At 41.8% G+C, this 17,319-nt stretch overlaps 2 protein-coding genes across 2 annotated transcripts; both read right to left on the bottom strand.

Annotated features, from left to right (window-relative positions):
* On the bottom strand, positions 1-3,111 carry LOC146631832 (major intrinsically disordered Notch2-binding receptor 1-like). The gene is made up of 3 exons (XM_085353934.1): positions 1,108-3,111; positions 478-696; positions 1-195 (listed from the first exon to the last, which is right to left on the bottom strand). Exons 1-3 carry the CDS (start codon positions 3,109-3,111, stop codon positions 1-3), a joined length of 2,418 nt encoding a protein of 805 aa, XP_085210060.1.
* A 1,978-nt stretch (positions 3,112-5,089) lies between these two features.
* evc (EvC ciliary complex subunit 1) lies at positions 5,090-17,036 on the bottom strand. Its single transcript, XM_085353932.1, has 20 exons — positions 16,596-17,036; positions 16,378-16,491; positions 16,065-16,151; positions 15,348-15,571; positions 15,168-15,252; positions 14,970-15,068; positions 14,759-14,887; positions 14,492-14,653; positions 14,161-14,377; positions 13,287-13,435; positions 13,002-13,100; positions 12,714-12,926; positions 9,207-9,316; positions 8,889-9,090; positions 8,580-8,792; positions 8,333-8,468; positions 7,252-7,342; positions 5,544-5,670; positions 5,352-5,448; positions 5,090-5,264 (listed from the first exon to the last, which is right to left on the bottom strand). Exons 1-20 carry the CDS (start codon positions 16,773-16,775, stop codon positions 5,116-5,118), a joined length of 2,883 nt encoding a protein of 960 aa, XP_085210058.1. The 5' UTR covers positions 16,776-17,036; the 3' UTR covers positions 5,090-5,115.
* Between the last annotated feature and the right edge of the window lie 283 nt (positions 17,037-17,319).

The following is a 17,319-nucleotide window of genomic DNA, read 5'->3' as shown; positions in this document are numbered from 1 at the left end:
TCACTGGCCCATGGTGCAAATGGGAATGACGATGATGAGAATGATAGTCACTGCAGTGGCTATAAGTGCAATCAGCTTGCAGATCTTGGCCCGGCGGAGATCAGCTTCTTTACGCCTGAGTAGAGCATCGTAGCCTGGATTGTAGATGTCGTCCATCCAGAACTCCATGTTGTTCGGGTTCAGAGACTCGGGAGCCTGAGGGACATAATTCCATTTAGTTTCTATACCAAGTAGATATATATTTATTATTTCACACTTGTTCCATGTTTTTATTGGCTGACCATTCATTTCCTTTTGCACTAAGACATTAAATGTGCAACACATAAATATAAATAAAGTTTGACTGATCGATATGGATGTCAGCTGACTCTGCATTAGGCACTGATATTAGGCAATCAAAAAAAAAAAATCATACAACATATTTGCTTGTGTCATTTCCACACTGCTTGTGTCGCTTTAAAAGTCAGAAATTCTTGCCTGTAAGTCCAATGGTGAGATTCGTGCTTCTCTGTCATCTACAGTCCATATTGGTCTTCCCCTTCCCTCGGCCAATCTGGGGTCCAGGACCTTTCCAGAGCTTAGCCCCCCTGTGAGACTGCTGTCTTTGTGGTGGAACAGGGATGAGTTAAACACTTGTTCCACCAGGCTGGCAGGCTTTTGGGAGAGTAGGTTAGTGGTGCTGCCCGACTGATCTGCCTAGAATAAATATGCACCAAACACAGATTTTATGTATGCTGTTTAGATGACAACACATCTTTAAAGTATTTAAAATTCCGTAAGTCGACAATGTTAGTTATGCTAAATACCACAATGTATATACATTTCAATATACTTCTTTTCAGTCTTGACCAAATCTTAGTCATCCTAAAAGTTTAAACCAATAGCTCACTTGTCAAACAACCACATAATCACAGATGTCTAGTCGGCAAAATACAGAGTTAAAAACATGCCTTTTTGAGGCTGAACATCATGTTTATACTCATGGCTGAAACTGTTGTGTACATTTAAGGGCGATTAATTATATGCTTATGAACTAATCTCTAATCTAACATTTATTTTTTGTATCATAGAAAATATAGGATCAAATACTATGTGGAATTACTCTACCTGCCCGGTTTTTCTTTGTGAAGCTTTGCCAACTTTACTTTTCGAGAATGACACAGTCCAGTCTCTTGCAGAGTTAGACACATTCAGTTGTTTGGAGTCAGAGACACTTTTCTCTTCAGGCTGGGTTTTAGAGGCACGACTAGATGATGCATCCTTCTTCCCTTCTTTCACGCCCTTTGAATCTGCCTGACCTTTGCTGCTTTCTGTTTGATCTCCTGGAGTATTCCAACGGCTCCAGTCCAGACTACTGGAGCTGGTAGCGGGAAACAGATGTCCAGATGCAGACAAAGGTTGAGGTTCTGATGATTCGGAAGGAGTTAAAGGGTGGCTCATGAAAGAGGAGACACCACTAAGAGGTTCAAGCCATCTCCCACCTGTAACTTGTCCACCACCTCCGGGTGGCTGCTGGATCTTTTCATCTAATCGCTGTAAAGCAGAAAGTACCTGGGAAATCTCAGACTTCACATCATTCAGCGATTCTAGTTGTCTTTCTATCTGGCTCATACGAAGCAGTAACTTACAGACACTGGCTTTCAGCCCATCGTCACTGCTTTCTAGAGAGTGAAAGAGCCTCTGGAGTTGACCTAGCCGGCCACGTCTAGCCTCAGGGGTGTCCTGGTTAGCGGTGCTATCACTGGGGTGCAGGACTCCTGTGGAACCACACATACTAATGTCATCTAAGAAACGAAAGATTGCACTGATGTCATCTTCCCCAAACTCAGGGTCATCTAATGAGGTCATAAAAGAGAGGCGATCAGCATGAACAAGGCTACGGAGTCGCCGAGGGTCCGGTGGGTCTGTCTGTGTTGCCTGAGCTTTGAATCCATCAGCTCCACCTGGCAATCCACTATCTCCACTCTCTCCTCCTGAAGACCCCCCAAAGCCCCTACTGATAGCAGGGGTTGAACGTCTTGGAAGTTGCCCCCCTTGTGATTCTATGCCCATCACAATGCTGTCTAGGCCTAGCCGATCATCTAGACTGTGACTTTTACTGCTCCATGCATGCTTTTTTGTCCTAGGAGGTTGAAGGTGCCGTGGGGATGGCTCCGGGATAGAGCCGGGTCCGAAATACGTTGAGTCCTGTAGGTCATCCAAGCTTTCATGTTTAACTCGCTGCTCTGGAGTCTGGTAAACTGCTGTTGGTGATGGGTAAGGATTAGGGATCATATCAAAGCTGAGATTGTCGAATCCTTTCTGCCCTTTGTTGGGACTGGGAGACTCACTGCTAACAGTGACCTGGGGTATTAAAGGTGGCTGGTTGTGGAAGTCTTTCCTGAAGATGTTTCTCTTCTGGTCAACCGGTGTTCCCTGTTCAGCTTCAAACACCTCCACGGTGGCAGAATCTCCACTAGACTCACTGTCTGTTTCCAAAGGTAGGTAGATATTCTTCATTGCGTTGTCAGAGATTTGACTGCTAGGATACAGAAGGGTGGTGTGAGGCAAGTCGAAAGACACAGCCCTCGCTCTTATTGGGGGGGAGGACACAAGTGAGATAGGATCCGGGGGAAGACTTGCTCGTTTCCGCGCTGAGTAATTTGATTTTGGAAAAAGCAAGTGCTGGTCAATTGGCTGGCCACTGGAGTCAGAGTGGGTGCGTACTCGTTCTCGACCAGGGATATTCAGCTGGTGGATCCCAGGCAGACTGGGGCCTGGGGACTGGTCAACAGGCAGGACAGTGGGAGCTCTCATTGGTTGGCTCCCTTCAGAGACCCCACCCGTCATCTGAATAAGATTGAAGATAGTTACTATGTCAGCAGCGACACCTATGGGTGATAGCCCCTGGCCTCTGGTAGAAACTCTGTCCCTGAACAGAGTGGCTGGGAAACAGGGATCCCTGCTAGCTGCAGCAAAGAGCAAACTCCTGAGCTCAATAAGGTGCTCGAGGTCAAAGCGGCTGCTGACCATACGACAAAGATCCTGGAACGTAAGCCACTGGCGCATATTGGCCAGTTCCTCCAGGATCCCCAGAAGAACTCCAGGGTATTCCTGCTGCAGGTTAGCCATGGTTGCTCACCTGACAAGCAGAAGAAAGCAGTTAGGATAGGCAAAGTTTGCTACAATTTAAATATAGCAATTCTCAAATGCAAGACAATGCCACAAAACTACTAAGTATTAAAGCCACTTAAACATGATTGCAAAGGGAATTGAAGTCCTATATTTGACCAGTCAAAAAGAGAGTGAAGATAAAATAGTTTCCCCAGGAAAGCATGTTTGTTGAATTACTTAAATCAGAATAATGCACATGCTGTGTATAAATAACAAAAAACAATAGTGATGTAAGTGAAGTTATTGTAGCCTAGGCATTACTACTACTACACATTTCTTTTGTATTATTATTATAAAAATATAGTTTACCGGTTCTAAATGATGTCTTACTCATTTTACAGTCACATTTATTATGCTGAGGTTCTTATATTAGCTTACAAGTTTCTGTTAGTTACAGAAGTGATTCAGACACCTTCCTGTACAGAGGATACTTTTTTCAGTTTTGGAAAGCGACCTTATTCTGGGGTCCTAAAATAAACGATCATCTGATCTGATGACGGCGTCACACTGCGCACACTTACCTCACTGGACATTTTTAATCCACCTTTTCTATTAACAGCTTCAGGGCATTTACTGAACAAATGAAGACCATATGGATGAACATACTGACGTGCATTTGGAAACTCCAATTGTTGCATTTGTAAATGATCTAAATATACAAACAGTATGGACCGCTGTCTTTCTTTTGTTTTTAAAGAAAAAAAAAAAGACCATGACCTCTTTTGGATTAGTGTGTCAGATGGGATAAAACCAATTACAGAAAAATGCTGCAAATATGCAATTTAGGTTGTAAACACGTCGGTAACAGTGCAGCATATCCCAAGGCAAACCTAAGTGTATTTCCACTTACCTGAATCTACCAGTGCAGAATTACAGCCACGCCTGTATCCATCAACCAAACATCCAGATTTACACTGACAGAGAAACCGTATTCCAAATAGGTCTGGTGTAGCATCGTTTTAGTCATTCTTCTCACGGGCTTCTCTGCGTTTGAATCAGTGTCGAGCCCACAGCCCAGGCAGGAGAGGAGAAAATTAGAAATCAGGTCATCTTCCCACAAGTCCCTGCAGTCCCCTAAGGGACCTCAAAATACATCCAAACGGTTTCCCCTCACCACAGATCAGCGACGACACTTGTAAAGTCAACAGTACACCGACATTTCTAACTGACACAGTGCAGGAGAAACACTCTTGGCAGGGCACTGTGATGTGCAAGAGTGGGTCAGGACCTGGAGCATATTTTCTCAGGCTGCCATGGCAATAATTGGCTATGTGTGCAAGATGAGCATGAAAATAAAGGGCAGATTAAAAATTGATGTTTGCTAATTGACACTCCTTAAACTTCAAACCGACAGTGAACCATAAGGTGCAGGCTAAATTGCCTGCTGGATTGCTGTGCACACACAAAAGTGTCTGCCAGACTCCAGCCCTCCCAGAGTTTTCACCATTACTCTGCATTATCATCCATAAAGGGTTGTACTTAAAACCCCATTAGACCAAGAGAGATGCGAGGCTTTCATCGCTGAGTAGTAGCACTCTGCTACAATGAGGATGGACATCTCTAATTCATCCAACAACTCACTAGAAAAGCATCCATCATCCTGTGTACTCAGGAATCAATACAGAGAATGAGCAGTGGTATGAAAAGCAGTGTGGGTGTAGGCAGTAAATGCTTTACTGACAGGGCCAGTTGAGTAGCAGCTCTCATAGTCGGGTATGAAAGAAAGACACAATTCATCACTTTCAGTGAGTTGTTATGTCATGATACACTTAAAAATACAGAAAAACTGAGGGAAACATTTCAGAATAACAGTATTTAAACTCTGACTTAAAACCTTTTTATGACAATACTAGTATCAACAGAGACATTTTGGCTTTATAAGAGGAAAACTATAACAACAACAAAAGAGTCAACCTTTTACAGAATATTACTGCAGGAAAATGTAAACGCTGTGAAATGATGTCAACTCTGATGAGATTCTCGTTTTCTTTCCTTCTTCTGTTTTGAACTCTTCACTGGTGTTACTACAGTCGGGGTGAGTGAAGGGTTCAAAGCTGGATCTAATGCTGGATTAAGGGCCAGCAGGTCCAGTATCGGGGCACTCTGATCACCTGTTCAAACGCAAACAAATTAAAAAGGACATGAAAGAGTGAAATGGGAATATACACAATTTAATTGTCTGGGGTAAGGGTGGTTACCAATGTCGTCCTCTTCACTGCTGTGTTCTGGATCATGGCTCTGGACAGAAATCCGGGCCAAAGCTGCAAGCTCAGTTATGAAGCTTTCTTCTGCCTCCTAATGGACAAAGCATCACAATGTTAACACAACACATCTAAAGGATGTAAATACACCTACTAGCAAAAAGTACAGTGCAGACGAAGCATACTAACCAGTAACTCTTCTTTGACCCTTTGCATGGTTTGATCCTGGGCTATTTTCTTTTGCCTAAGCTGCTCGCAAGTCATCTCCTGATCCAGATCATATTGCTCCAGCACCTTTCTTTTGTGAAGTTCAACCCTAATACATTTGAAAACAAAGATAAATTGAAAATTATATACAGTGGTCCCTCGTTTATCGAGCGAGTTACGTTCTAAAAATAACCCGCGAAGTAGCGCGCTGGGCCATTTATATGGATACATCATAATAACATCGGAATGGTTGGTAATATTAAAGTCCTGTTTGTGGCACATTAGTATATGTGAGGGGGCAAACTCCTCAAGATGGGTGGTGACCATGGTGGCCATTGAGAAGTCGGCTATCTTGGATACAACTTTTTCAATAGGAAGAGGGCCATGTGACACAGTTGTTGGAACAACAAAAGTGATGGTTTGGTGTGGTATATGGGTTACAACGATAGTGGGTCCATTCTTCATCAATGGAAACCTCAAGGCGACTGGATATTTGAAATTGCTACATGATGATGTGTTTCCCTCTTCATGCACTGAAGCTGGCACGTTCCCTGAGTTTTTCCAGCAAGATGGTGCACCACCACATTATGGGTGCCAGGTCCGAGCATTCCTAGATGAACAGTTTCCTGGAAAGTGGATTGGTCGTCGTGGGCCAGTTGAATGGCCCCCAAGGTCTCCCGGTCTGACCCCCTTAGACTTTTATCTTTGGGGTCATCTGAAGGCAATTGTCTATGGTGTGAAGATACGAGATGTGCAGCACCTGAAACTACGGATACTGGATGGCTGTGCTGGCATTTCTCCTGCGGTGTTGCTATCAGTGTTTGAAGAGTGGGAGAAGAGGGTTGCATTGACAATCCAACACAATGGGCAGCACATTGAACACATTTTTTAAGTGGTGAGAAACTTGTAAATAACTCATAAAAGAATAAAGTTACGTTGAAACCAAGCACACCATTGTTTTTCTTGTGACATTACCAATAAGTTTGATGTGTCACATGGCCCTCTTCCTATTGAAAAAACAAAAGTTGTATCTAAGATGGCCGACTTCTAAATGGCCACCATGGTCACCACCCATCTTGAGGAGTTTGCCCCCTCACATATACTAATGTGCCACAATAAGGACTTTAATATCACCAACCATTCCCATGTTATTATGATGTATCCATATAAATGGCCCACCCTGTATAATCCGTTGTGCCATATGGTCTGAAAACCCCCCCCGGTAACTTCTGCCTTCCTTTAGCATGTCCAGAAGTCCAACTTTTTGTGCGATGGTTAGCATCTTCCTCTGCCTTTTGGGTGCTAGGGCAGGTACCTTTTACAGTGCAAAATGTTTCGTCGACATTGTTGTGTTTGTTGGGGAGAAAACTTACAAGCATACAGTACAGCACTTCGAGTCACAATGCTAGCGATCTGTAATTCTGTAATGTACAGGAGACACAGCACGGAGGAGATTGATTGACAATGGTCTCCAGCTGATCAGGACACAGAACACAATGTGCTGTAAAAAAATAAATAAATAAAAAAAAAGCATGCAAGATTGCACACCAAAAAAAATCGTCGAAACAGTGAGGGTACGAAAGGTGAACCGTATTATACCAAGGGACCACTGTACATGTTTTGTAAGAATTAATTTACAATAAAGTACCACTTAAAAAAAAAAAATACCAGCTCTACCAGTTTTATGTACCTCTGTTGGAATTCAGCAGATCCGGGTTTCTTGCTCCAGTTCATTAGCTCTCTCAGCAAGGCCCTGCTGCTCTTTTGCCCCTCATTCACCTCTGAAGGATTGAAGGAAATGTTTACAAGAGTAAAAAGAGTAAGGTGGATTTTCTGTCTACTGACTACTAGCTGCCGTACAATTTTAAATGTAAAACTTGCCATTTATTATGCTCATTTCAGCTCTATTATGTTATTTTCTGACTCTAATAGAACACCTCTTCTTGATTCACAGATCAAAAGAAGCTTCAGTTATCTCACATTGGAAAATGGTGAACTCTATTCGATCGAGCACTTCTGAAGCAAGTCATTTCAGCTTCTCCTTCCTCCTTACAGGAAATCATTCATAGCTTAAGCAATAACAACACATCTGACTAGCATCATCTGCTCTCTTCTGTTAACAGTTTATCTCAACCCTGTACTATCACAGCTCTTACAGTAACACTCGCTAAGTGTTCACAGTCAGTGCTGTGTACTGGGAGAAAATGCCTAGAGTATTGCCTCCTTTTGAGGGAAATCAAATAACCACTTTATATATGAGTTACCTATCACCTTGAAGTAGTTTATAGGTAACAAGTCCTATTCTTCATACCTTGTTACAACTAAGGTATACCAAAGAGCATCTCTGAGCACACAACACATCAACCTTGAAGTAGATTGGCTACAGCAGCAGAAGACCACAATGAGTGGCACACCTGTCAGCTAAGAACAGGAAACTGAGGCTAGGCTCACCAAAACATTGGAAATACAAATCGAGTGTAACCAACATGAAAGCACCAATCCATCCTTCCTCTTCAACCATTTTACATCAAATAGCTCAAAGTGGTTTGTTGACAATAAGTTCATTGTACTTAATTGTCCTCCAGTCACCAGATTTCAAACCGAAAGAACTCCTTTGGGATTATTTGGAAGGGGACATTTGTAACAAATGAGAAAATTATTTTACAAATAAGAAGGCAGCTCCTTCAAGATTTCTGAGTACTCAGTAATGAATACAGGGTTACTCTGGTTACTTTAGTTTAAAAACTAAACTCGTGCTGGGTCTGTCTCACCCTGGTTTATTTTTGAATCATCCTGGCGCAGTTTTCTGGTGATATCCTGTAGGTGGGAATAGTAGCTTCGGACCAGCGAAGTAAGAGAATCTTTGGTCAAGTAAACGCTCTCTGCAGCAGCTTCCGTCAGGTGGTGCTAGTGGAATAAAAAGGTTTTAGCCTGCAACCTAATGAAAACCAACCACTGGAAGCTAATTCTCAGTTTATTAAAATAAGTGAAATTAAATAACTTTCACCCAGGTCTTACCTTCAGGCTAGAAGCGGTCTGTAACTCTGTAGGCGGGTCTTCCCTCATTTGTTGAATGGCATAGCTTAGGGTGTTGCCTAGTACCAGCTGTGCATGGCTCTGAAGGAGCTCTGTTCCCGTTTCCAGTTCAGACAGGAACTCCTGCTGGAAGCTATTCCCCAAGAGCTGACTCTCTGGGCCCAGATGTCTCTCTGCTAGGCTGGGCCTGCCATTCTGTGACCGTTAGCAGATAACAGTGTTCAACAGAAGAATTATTAAAACACTGAACAAATTAAAAACAACTGTGTTTATATGTGTGAATTTTCCCACCTTGAGAGTTAAATTGACACACAGCGGGTTTTTACTGGGATCTTCTATTAGTAGAGCTCTGAAATCAGTCTGAGATAGTGCCTTCAGCTTGGACAGCCTCATCTCTTTCAGCATATGTAGACAAAAGTGCCTGACCACAAAGTGCCTCTGCACAACCAGCAGAAAGTGCTCATGTTTCTTCTCTATCAGCTTCCCCATTTCACTAAGAGAAATATTACATTCCATTACTTCCTATTAACTCATAAGTGGATTTGGCCACAGTGCAGACCTAGTTTTTTTATACACTCAATATGTCATAAATATTTTTTACGATTTTACCTGTTGAGTGTGTAGCTCTGTTTGGCTACCATGTCTTGGATGAGCTTCATCTGTTGTTCCCTCAGGTGTTGCAGACAGGACTGCCCTAAAGCAATCCCTTCAGTCCATACCTACACAAAGAGAAGCTCAGTTTAAAACAAGGAAAAGCAATTTTGTAAGATTCTCATTTAATTAGATCACTGGGCAGGGTTTAAAAATCGGAAGAAATTACTGTATTTTCCGCACTATAAGGCGCATGTAAAATCCTGAAATCTTCACAAAAATCAACAGTGCGCCTTATAATCTAGTGCGCCTTATGTATGAATTTTGGTTTGTGTTTACTGACCTCAAACTGATTTTATGTGGTACACGATGTTCAAAAATCTGTCAAAAACATTTTTTAGTACCACTTTTCGGAGCATTACGGTTACCGTTGCCAGGAGCCTCGCGGAGTAATACGTACTGTGCTTCAACATAACATTACCGTGTTGTGTGTGTATAACGACTCCAAAATGGCACCCCTCGAAGAGACATGCTTACGAAGTGGATTTTAAACTCTGAGCAATCAGTTATGCAGTAAAAAATGGAAATAGAGCAGCTACGAGACAATTCGGTATTAATGAGTCCATGGTGCGCAAGAGGAGGAAGCAAGAAGATGACCTAAAACTAATAAAGAAGACCAAAAGGAGTTTCCGAAGGGAACAAGGCGCGATTGCCGCAGTTAGAGGACAAAATTGAACAGTTATTGAACAGAGAACAGTAGGTAGAAGTGTCTCTACAGTCTCTATTCGACTCAAGGCAACAGCGGTAGCACGTGACATGCAGATCAACGACTTTCGAGGGGGACCCTCTTGGTGCTTCCGTTTTATGAAAAGGCATAATCTCTCAATCCGCACAAGAACTACTATCTCACAGCAACTACCAAACGATTACAAAGAAAAGCTGGCCATTTTCCGCACCTACTGCCAGAATAAGATCACTGAAAAGAAGACCCGGCCAGAACTCATCACTAACATGGACGAGGTCCACCTCACCTTTGACATCCCTGTGAACCGCACTGTCGAGAAAACAGGGACCAGTACGGTATCTATATGCACCGCAGAGAAGGAGAAGTCATCCTTCACTGTAGTTCTGGGCTGCCAAGCTAATGGCCAGAAACTACCACCCATGGTCATTTTCAAGAGGAAGACTTTGCCAAAAGAAAAGTTTCCGGCCGGCGTCATCGTCAAGGCTAACTCAAAGGGATGGATGGACGAGAAGATGAGCGAGTGGCTGAGGGAAGTTTATGTCAAGAGACCGGATGGCTTTTTCCACAAATCTCTGTCTCTTTTGATCTACAACTCCATGCGTGCCCGTCTCACCACTACAGGGAGTGCAGAATTATTAGGCAAATGAGTATTTTGTCCACATCATCCTCTTCATGCATGTTGTCTTACTCCAAGCTGTATAGGCTCGAAAGCCTACTACCAATTAAGCATATTAGGTGATGTGCATCTCTGTAATGAGAAGGGGTGTGGTCTAATGACATCAACACCCTATATCAGGTGTGCATAATTATTAGGCAACTTCCTTTCCTTTGGCAAAACGGGTCAAAAGAAGGACTTGACAGGCTCAGAAAAGTCAAAAATAGTGAGATATCTTGCAGAGGGATGCAGCAGTCTCAAGATTGCAAAGCTTCTGAAGCGTGATCATCAAACAATCAAGCGTTTCATTCAAAATAGTCAACAGGGTCGCAAGAAGTGTGTGGAAAAACCAAGGTGCCAAATAACTGCCCATGAACTGAGAAAAGTCAAGCGTGCAGCTGCCAAGATGCCACTTGCCACCAGTTTGGCCATATTTCAGAGCTGCAACATCACTGGAGTGCCCAAAAGCACAAGGTGTGCAATACTCAGAGACATGGCCAAGGTAAGAAAGGCTGAAAGACGACCACCACTGAACAAGACACACAAGCTGAAACGTCAAGACTGGGCCAAGAAATATCTCAAGACTGGTTTTTCTAAGGTTTTATGGACTGATGAAATGAGAGTGAGTCTTGATGGGCCAGATGGATGGGCCCGTGGCTGGATTGGTAAAGGGCAGAGAGCTCCAGTCCGACTCAGACGCCAGCAAGGTGGAGGTGGAGTACTGGTTTGGGCTGGTATCATCAAAGATGAGCTTGTGGGGCCTTTTCGGGTTGAGGATGGAGTCAAGCTCAACTCCCAGTCCTACTGCCAGTTTCTGGAAGACACCTTCTTCAAGCAGTGGTACAGGAAGAAGTCTGCATCCTTCAAGAAAAACATGATCTTCATGCAGGACAATGCTCCATCACACGCGTCCAAGTACTCCACAGCGTGGCTGGCAAGAAAGGGTATAAAAGAAGAAAAACTAATGACATGGCCACCTTGTTCACCTGATCTGAACCCCATTGAGAACCTGTGGTCCATCATCAAATGTGAGATTTACAAGGAGGGAAAACAGTACACCTCTCTGAACAGTGTCTGGGAGGCTGTGGTTGCTGCTGCACGCAATGTTGATGGTGAACAGATCAAAACACTGACAGAATCCATGGATGGCAGGCTTTTGAGTGCCCTTGCAAAGAAAGGTGGCTATATTGGTCGCGGATTTGTTTTTGTTTTGTTTTTGAATGTCAGAAATGTATATTTGTGAATGTGGAGCTGTTATATTGGTTTCACTGGTAAAAATAAATAATTGAAATGGGTATATATTTGTTTTTTGTTAAGTTTCCTAATAATTATGCACAGTAATAGTCACCTGCACACACAGATACCCCCCTAAAATAGCTAAAACTAAAAACAAACTAAAAACTACTTCCAAAAACATTCAGCTTTGATATTAATGAGTTTTTTGGGTTCATTGAGAACATGGTTGTTGTTCAATAATAAAATTATTCCTCAAAAATACAACTTGCCTAATAATTCTGCACTCCCTGTAGATACTGGTGTCAACAGGTCGTTCAAAGTTAAATTATGAGCTGCGTGGGAGCATTGGATGACAGAAGGCGAACACACATTCACCAAGACAGGGAGGCAACGCCGAGCGAGTTACGCCACTATCTGTCAATGGATCGTGGATGCTTGGGCTAAGGTATCAGTCAAGTGTTGTCCGAGCTTTCACAAAGGCTGGAATAATCACTGAACAGCTAAGTAACAGCAACGAGACTGATTCGGATAATGATGAGAGGGATCCGGGCATGCTTAATGCCGAAATTGCCCAGATGTTTAACTCAGACATGGAAGGTGAAGAATCTGATGGAATTGTGGAAGTTGAATGGACTGAAAAAGTTACAGCGTAGTGTTACAGCTTAACAACGTTAAGAGTTACTGTGAATGAGCTTAATAAAGGTCGAGTTATCTGACTGTTTTGTTTGTCTTAATGCGCCTTATAATATGGTGCGCCTTATGTATGAAAACAGACCCACTCTTCAACAGTGCGCCTTATAGTGTGGAAAAAACGGTACAGGGAAAAAAAATTCATTAAATTTGAAATGTGAAATGAAACAATGACACAGATTCAACACAAGTTTTCTACCTGTTCATATGTATCCAGCTCAGCCCTAATGTCATCCAGTTGCTGCCTGGTAGTGCACTCCACCTGCTGTAGCTGAGCAGACAGCTCCTGCTCCAGATCCAGCCACAGTTTCTCACAGTGTTCAGCAGAGAGCTTTGTCTGAGCAGGAACAGAGGAGAGAAAAACATCCTTGGCCAGCTCCCCGAGCCTCTTGGACCAAGAGGTACGAAGTTTCTGAAGACACAGAAACTACATAAGAAAAACAGACGAGCTCTGTAAGCAGACAGAATTTAGCGATTGATCATTTACCTTCCAGAGGTCACAGAGGCCGTCAACCACCCTTCTGTCCTGCTGCTGCTCCAAGTCCCAAATCTGTTGCCTGTGCTTCATCAGCAACTCATGATATACCTGGAGGGCACATAAGCTCAGACTTACTTGCACACTTTCCATGGTCTCTTTTGCCTAGTTATTGTAACTACAGTGACTAAAACTGACAAGAGGAAAATTCCTCAAGTACCAACAGAAAATCATATTCTTTAAAGCTCTTTCACACAATCCCATTTCAACAGTAATCCTTAAGGTATTGGACCTGACCTTGGTAAGCTCCTGTAGGTCACTGGGACTCTGTTTCAGTTCTAAGGCACGGCTCTTCTCCTTGGTGTGACTCCTCTGAAGCTTCTTCCTCTTGGACACCTTTTTGCTGCACTTCTCATTCACCAGCTCATTTGTCTTTTTCATGCAATCTGCAGCATAGAGGAATCTGTCAAGCTCAGGATTATCAAGACAACTGCATTTGTTTTATTGCAGTGCAAAGATAGTTTGATGAATATAGAATAAAAGTTAAGTAATATGCTTTACTTGGTGTATTTAGCAAGTAGTCGTGACAGAACAATGTCTCCTAACTGCATAGCTCCATAGTCTACTTAGGTTTCTCACAATTATTAAAATCTCGAGCACAAAAGGAAATAAAAGTACCAATAAGTCCAAAAAGAAAAGATTCTTTGGCTGAAAATTGTAGGCACAGTTAACGTCTAAACAGCATTGTCCTGTTTTTGTTGTCTATGACAACAGTGAGGGATATGTAGAAAGAGGCTGAGAGTCTGGGATGCACTAATACATACAGTATGATACTCTCTGCTGTCCTGAAAGAACTTGACCTTATTTAAGGAGCTAAAGAGGATTCCCAGAAAATGGCCTATTTTCAGAGTCCAACACTTAAATTTAAGAACTAGGCTAGATATTACAGATTGCCATTTGTCTCTGGGAACCATTTGAGTATATTAGAAGATAACTCCACACACATTTGGTCAATCACTGCAAAACTGTCATTACATTTTTTTTTCCTGTTTAGTAAATATATGCCTTAAGAAACATACATCTTACTGTCAAATATAATTCTCTTATTTGGTAGAACCACACAATAATTTCATGAGATTCAACTAAAACTATTTCAGTTTATTCGTCTTACCGTCAGTGCACTGCTGAAGGCCTTCAATCAGTGTAGCCTGAATTTTTGAAAGTATCTTTTCCATTTGGCTAAATTTCAACATGTTATCGCTTGTCAGCTGTTCCAGAGTTGTAGCCATCAAGCCTTGCCTTAGAGTCACCTCCTGTCTTAGCAAGGCAGGCTGGGATTGAATGAGACCTGTCAGCTCCTCCCACCACAACAACTTCTGTTGCATTTTCTAAGAAATGGAAAATAACAGAAATACTCAGAAGCATTTTTTCAGTCTTAAAATGATGACAAAAGTGATGAGAATAAAAATAAACGCTACTCCAAATGACGAGTGTTGGTTAACCTTTAGATCTACTTCTTGAGCCTTCAGCAGATGCTTCTCTACTAACAGAAGTGTCTGAATCAGAGTCTGAATCACATTCTGAGCTTCATCTGGAGAGAAAGAGCTGGTCTTCTTAAGTAGCTGTTTGCACAAGTCCTCCACCTGTTTGCTGAAACTTTTGGACTATGAAGAGAAACAAACATTGTGCAGCCATGTTTATTCATGGAAGGACAGCATAAATAGATGGAGTCTAAAAGATGTGAAACAGCTGTTCCTCTCGACTTTTACCATTTGAAGGCCACGTTCAAGAAGATCTTTCTGACTTCTCTCAATTTCTTCCAATGTGCACGGATCATCTTGACTCTTCTCACTCACAGCTTGGCCTGCAGTTAACTGTTTCCTCAACTCATTCAGTTCCTTAAACGATAAAAACTGATGCTTACATTAAAAGTTTTAAAAGTCAGTGATTCTAAATAGAGTACTAGTAATTGACTCCTACCTTTTCTTGCATCTGAAGAATATTCTTGGAAAAGGAAGCATCATTTTTGTCTTTTGGAAACCGATAGTTCAATATTATTTTCACCATCTGTAGAAAAATCTAAAATATGAATAAAAAATATATATTAGTATGACAACATTCTTTAAAGGATATCTACAAGAAATCTAGTACATTACAAGACAGATGATTAAAGCTCACCAGATATTTTCCGTCTTGAAGCTGAGAGCAGTGATGTTGTATGTCCTGCAGGGCCAAACAGTAAAGGCTGATCCTACTTCCAAAACTGTGTAAACAAATGGGTGAGTGTTGTTACTTGGATCTGTGCAATGTGCCATGATTAATTGGTGGTTATAATGTGTGTGTACAGTTATTTTTTACCCCGTTTGTGTCAGTGTGTGAGGATAGTGGGAAACCCTGTTAAATCTCTGGTTCTGTAAGCTCTTGGGGAACAGCGAAGAGAAAATGAACTGACTGCTGCCATCGTTGTCCTGCTCTTGGCTCACAGACTCTCCATCCATGAAGGAGGACGACTCTTCATTAGGCATCACTGGCAACTTTGAGTGCTCATGTAGAGACGGATTGGATGCTCCATCTGCTAAAGGCTGACAGGAACAGTGAAACATAAAGCGGAATCAGTAGCCAAGTAGGCCATGTTTCCTTCTTGTCATTGTAAAACACAACTTATACATATTCTTTATATCAATTGTATTTCTAACTAGCATTGTGCATATTGTAGTTAATGAAATATGCAGTTAATGGAAGAATGCAACTACTACTTATTAGTGTATGTCAATCGAAGCCAAACTTCCATCAGTTAATTTGCATCAAGTTAATATTCAATCCACTTTGATCACATGCACTTAACAATACTGTGGGTATATTTGGCAAAATATTTTTCAACTGCAATGTTAGTTAATCACGTGGATTCGTCTGCATACGTAAATTCATTCACATTCTACTGATATTTGTGGTAAACAGACAAAATTAACAGCTTTAGCCCCCCAAAAAAGGAAAGACTTTAGCATATCTGGAATAAAACACTGTTTAGTTGTGTACGTGTAATTCTGCCACATGTTCTAGAGATGGTGGACTTACTCTGTATTTTTGGTTGATGGGATAAACCACTTTTGCTCTGGATGCAAAAGCAGCCACATCGCTGTTCACGGGTGGCTGCTTCTTCTCCTGCTCAATAAGTAAACAGAGTAAACTATTAAAGAGAAGTCTTAACCATCAAAAACTTTGTGACACTGAATAAAAATCCAAGTTTATGTATGCACAGTTTTGGTCAGAAGTTTACAAGCAGTCATCATGGGCATGAATGTTGTGGTAATTTTGGACTTGATTTACCTCATTCATGTACCTGTGCAAAACAACACTAACTTTCAGTAATTGAGTCTTAGAGTAATACTTTGTCATGAGTGGTTCCACTTGGAGCCTCCTCCTTGCATTTGCTGACATAGTCCCTTTGGTTGTTGTCTAATTCAGCATCATCAGGTTCAAGCAGTCTACTTGCATTGTAACCCTGATGGGACAAAAGAGAAAACAAACATCTCAAATATGGAATGTAAAGTGTAAGGAATCAATACAGTGGATTCAGCGGATGTGGAAGAGACTATTTATGCTTACTTGTCTCGTCAACAGCAAAGGCTTCAGACAGAAGACATACAAAAGAGCAGCAGCTAATATTCCCGACAGCCCTCCGCACACTGTAGTTACTGTCAGCAGTCCTGTGTACAGATGCAGCGACTCGGGGAAACTGACCAAAACGTCGGTGGCGCATTCCGCCATCATTTCCCTCTCTTCCATCTTTGCTTTGCTTCAAACTGTAGAAATAATACGGAGCATTTTGTAGGACTCATCGAGTAAACAATAACATCTGACGCTAGCTAAAAAACAAACAAAAAAAAAAAATCTCTACACCAAACTTATCTGCTCGAGAATGATTTCAAAGGTTTTCGTGTTTCGTTAAAAAATACGGTTCTAAACTTGAGCAAGCTACGATTTCCAGCAACTTATTTGAGCCAAAACCTTGTCCTAAAACGACTAACTAAAAAAAAGAGGGCTGGAAGGAGATTTTCAGAGTGAGTCAAGACCGTGCTGCTAGATCGGAAATGAAATACGTTTGCTTTCAATGTTAAAGCACGATGAATTATCTCTGCATAAAAATAAGGGAGTCAATGTCTATAAGAACACTGACACAAGTAAGAGAAAAAAAGATTTCCAGCAAACTTAGAGTTTCTTAACATATGTGGTTTTTTTCTAGCGCTATAAAAGTATTTGATTTTAGGCTGATATTTTATTTTATTTTGAAACCACAGACCGGAAACTATCCAGTGCACTTTGTTCCTCT

This window comes from Diplotaxodon limnothrissa, linkage group LG5 (genome assembly GCF_057381915.1).
Source record: "Diplotaxodon limnothrissa isolate DT_005_m linkage group LG5, D_limnothrissa_male_GT1.1, whole genome shotgun sequence".
Classification (NCBI taxonomy): domain Eukaryota; kingdom Metazoa; phylum Chordata; class Actinopteri; order Cichliformes; family Cichlidae; genus Diplotaxodon; species Diplotaxodon limnothrissa.
This window is presented reverse-complemented; position numbering and strand designations above follow the sequence as displayed.

Bases quoted from the DNA above. Each gene is read 5' to 3' on its own strand.
- evc (XM_085353932.1), bottom strand. From the start codon at position 16,775: ATGGAAGAGAGGGAAATGATGGCGGAATGCGCCACCGACGTTTTGGTC. The intron at 16,492-16,595 runs GTAAGCATAAAT...TTGTCCCATCAG, and splicing joins CTTTGCTGTTGACGAGACAA to GGTTACAATGCAAGTAGACT. The intron at 13,436-14,160 runs GTAAGACGAATA...TCTATGCTGCAG, and splicing joins CCTTCAGCAGTGCACTGACG to ATTGCATGAAAAAGACAAAT.
- LOC146631832 (XM_085353934.1), bottom strand. From the start codon at position 3,111: ATGGCTAACCTGCAGCAGGAATACCCTGGAGTTCTTCTGGGGATCCTG. The intron at 697-1,107 runs GTAGAGTAATTC...TATTTATTCTAG, and splicing joins CACAAAGAAAAACCGGGCAG to GCAGATCAGTCGGGCAGCAC. The intron at 196-477 runs GCAAGAATTTCT...TATGTCCCTCAG, and splicing joins TCTCACCATTGGACTTACAG to GCTCCCGAGTCTCTGAACCC.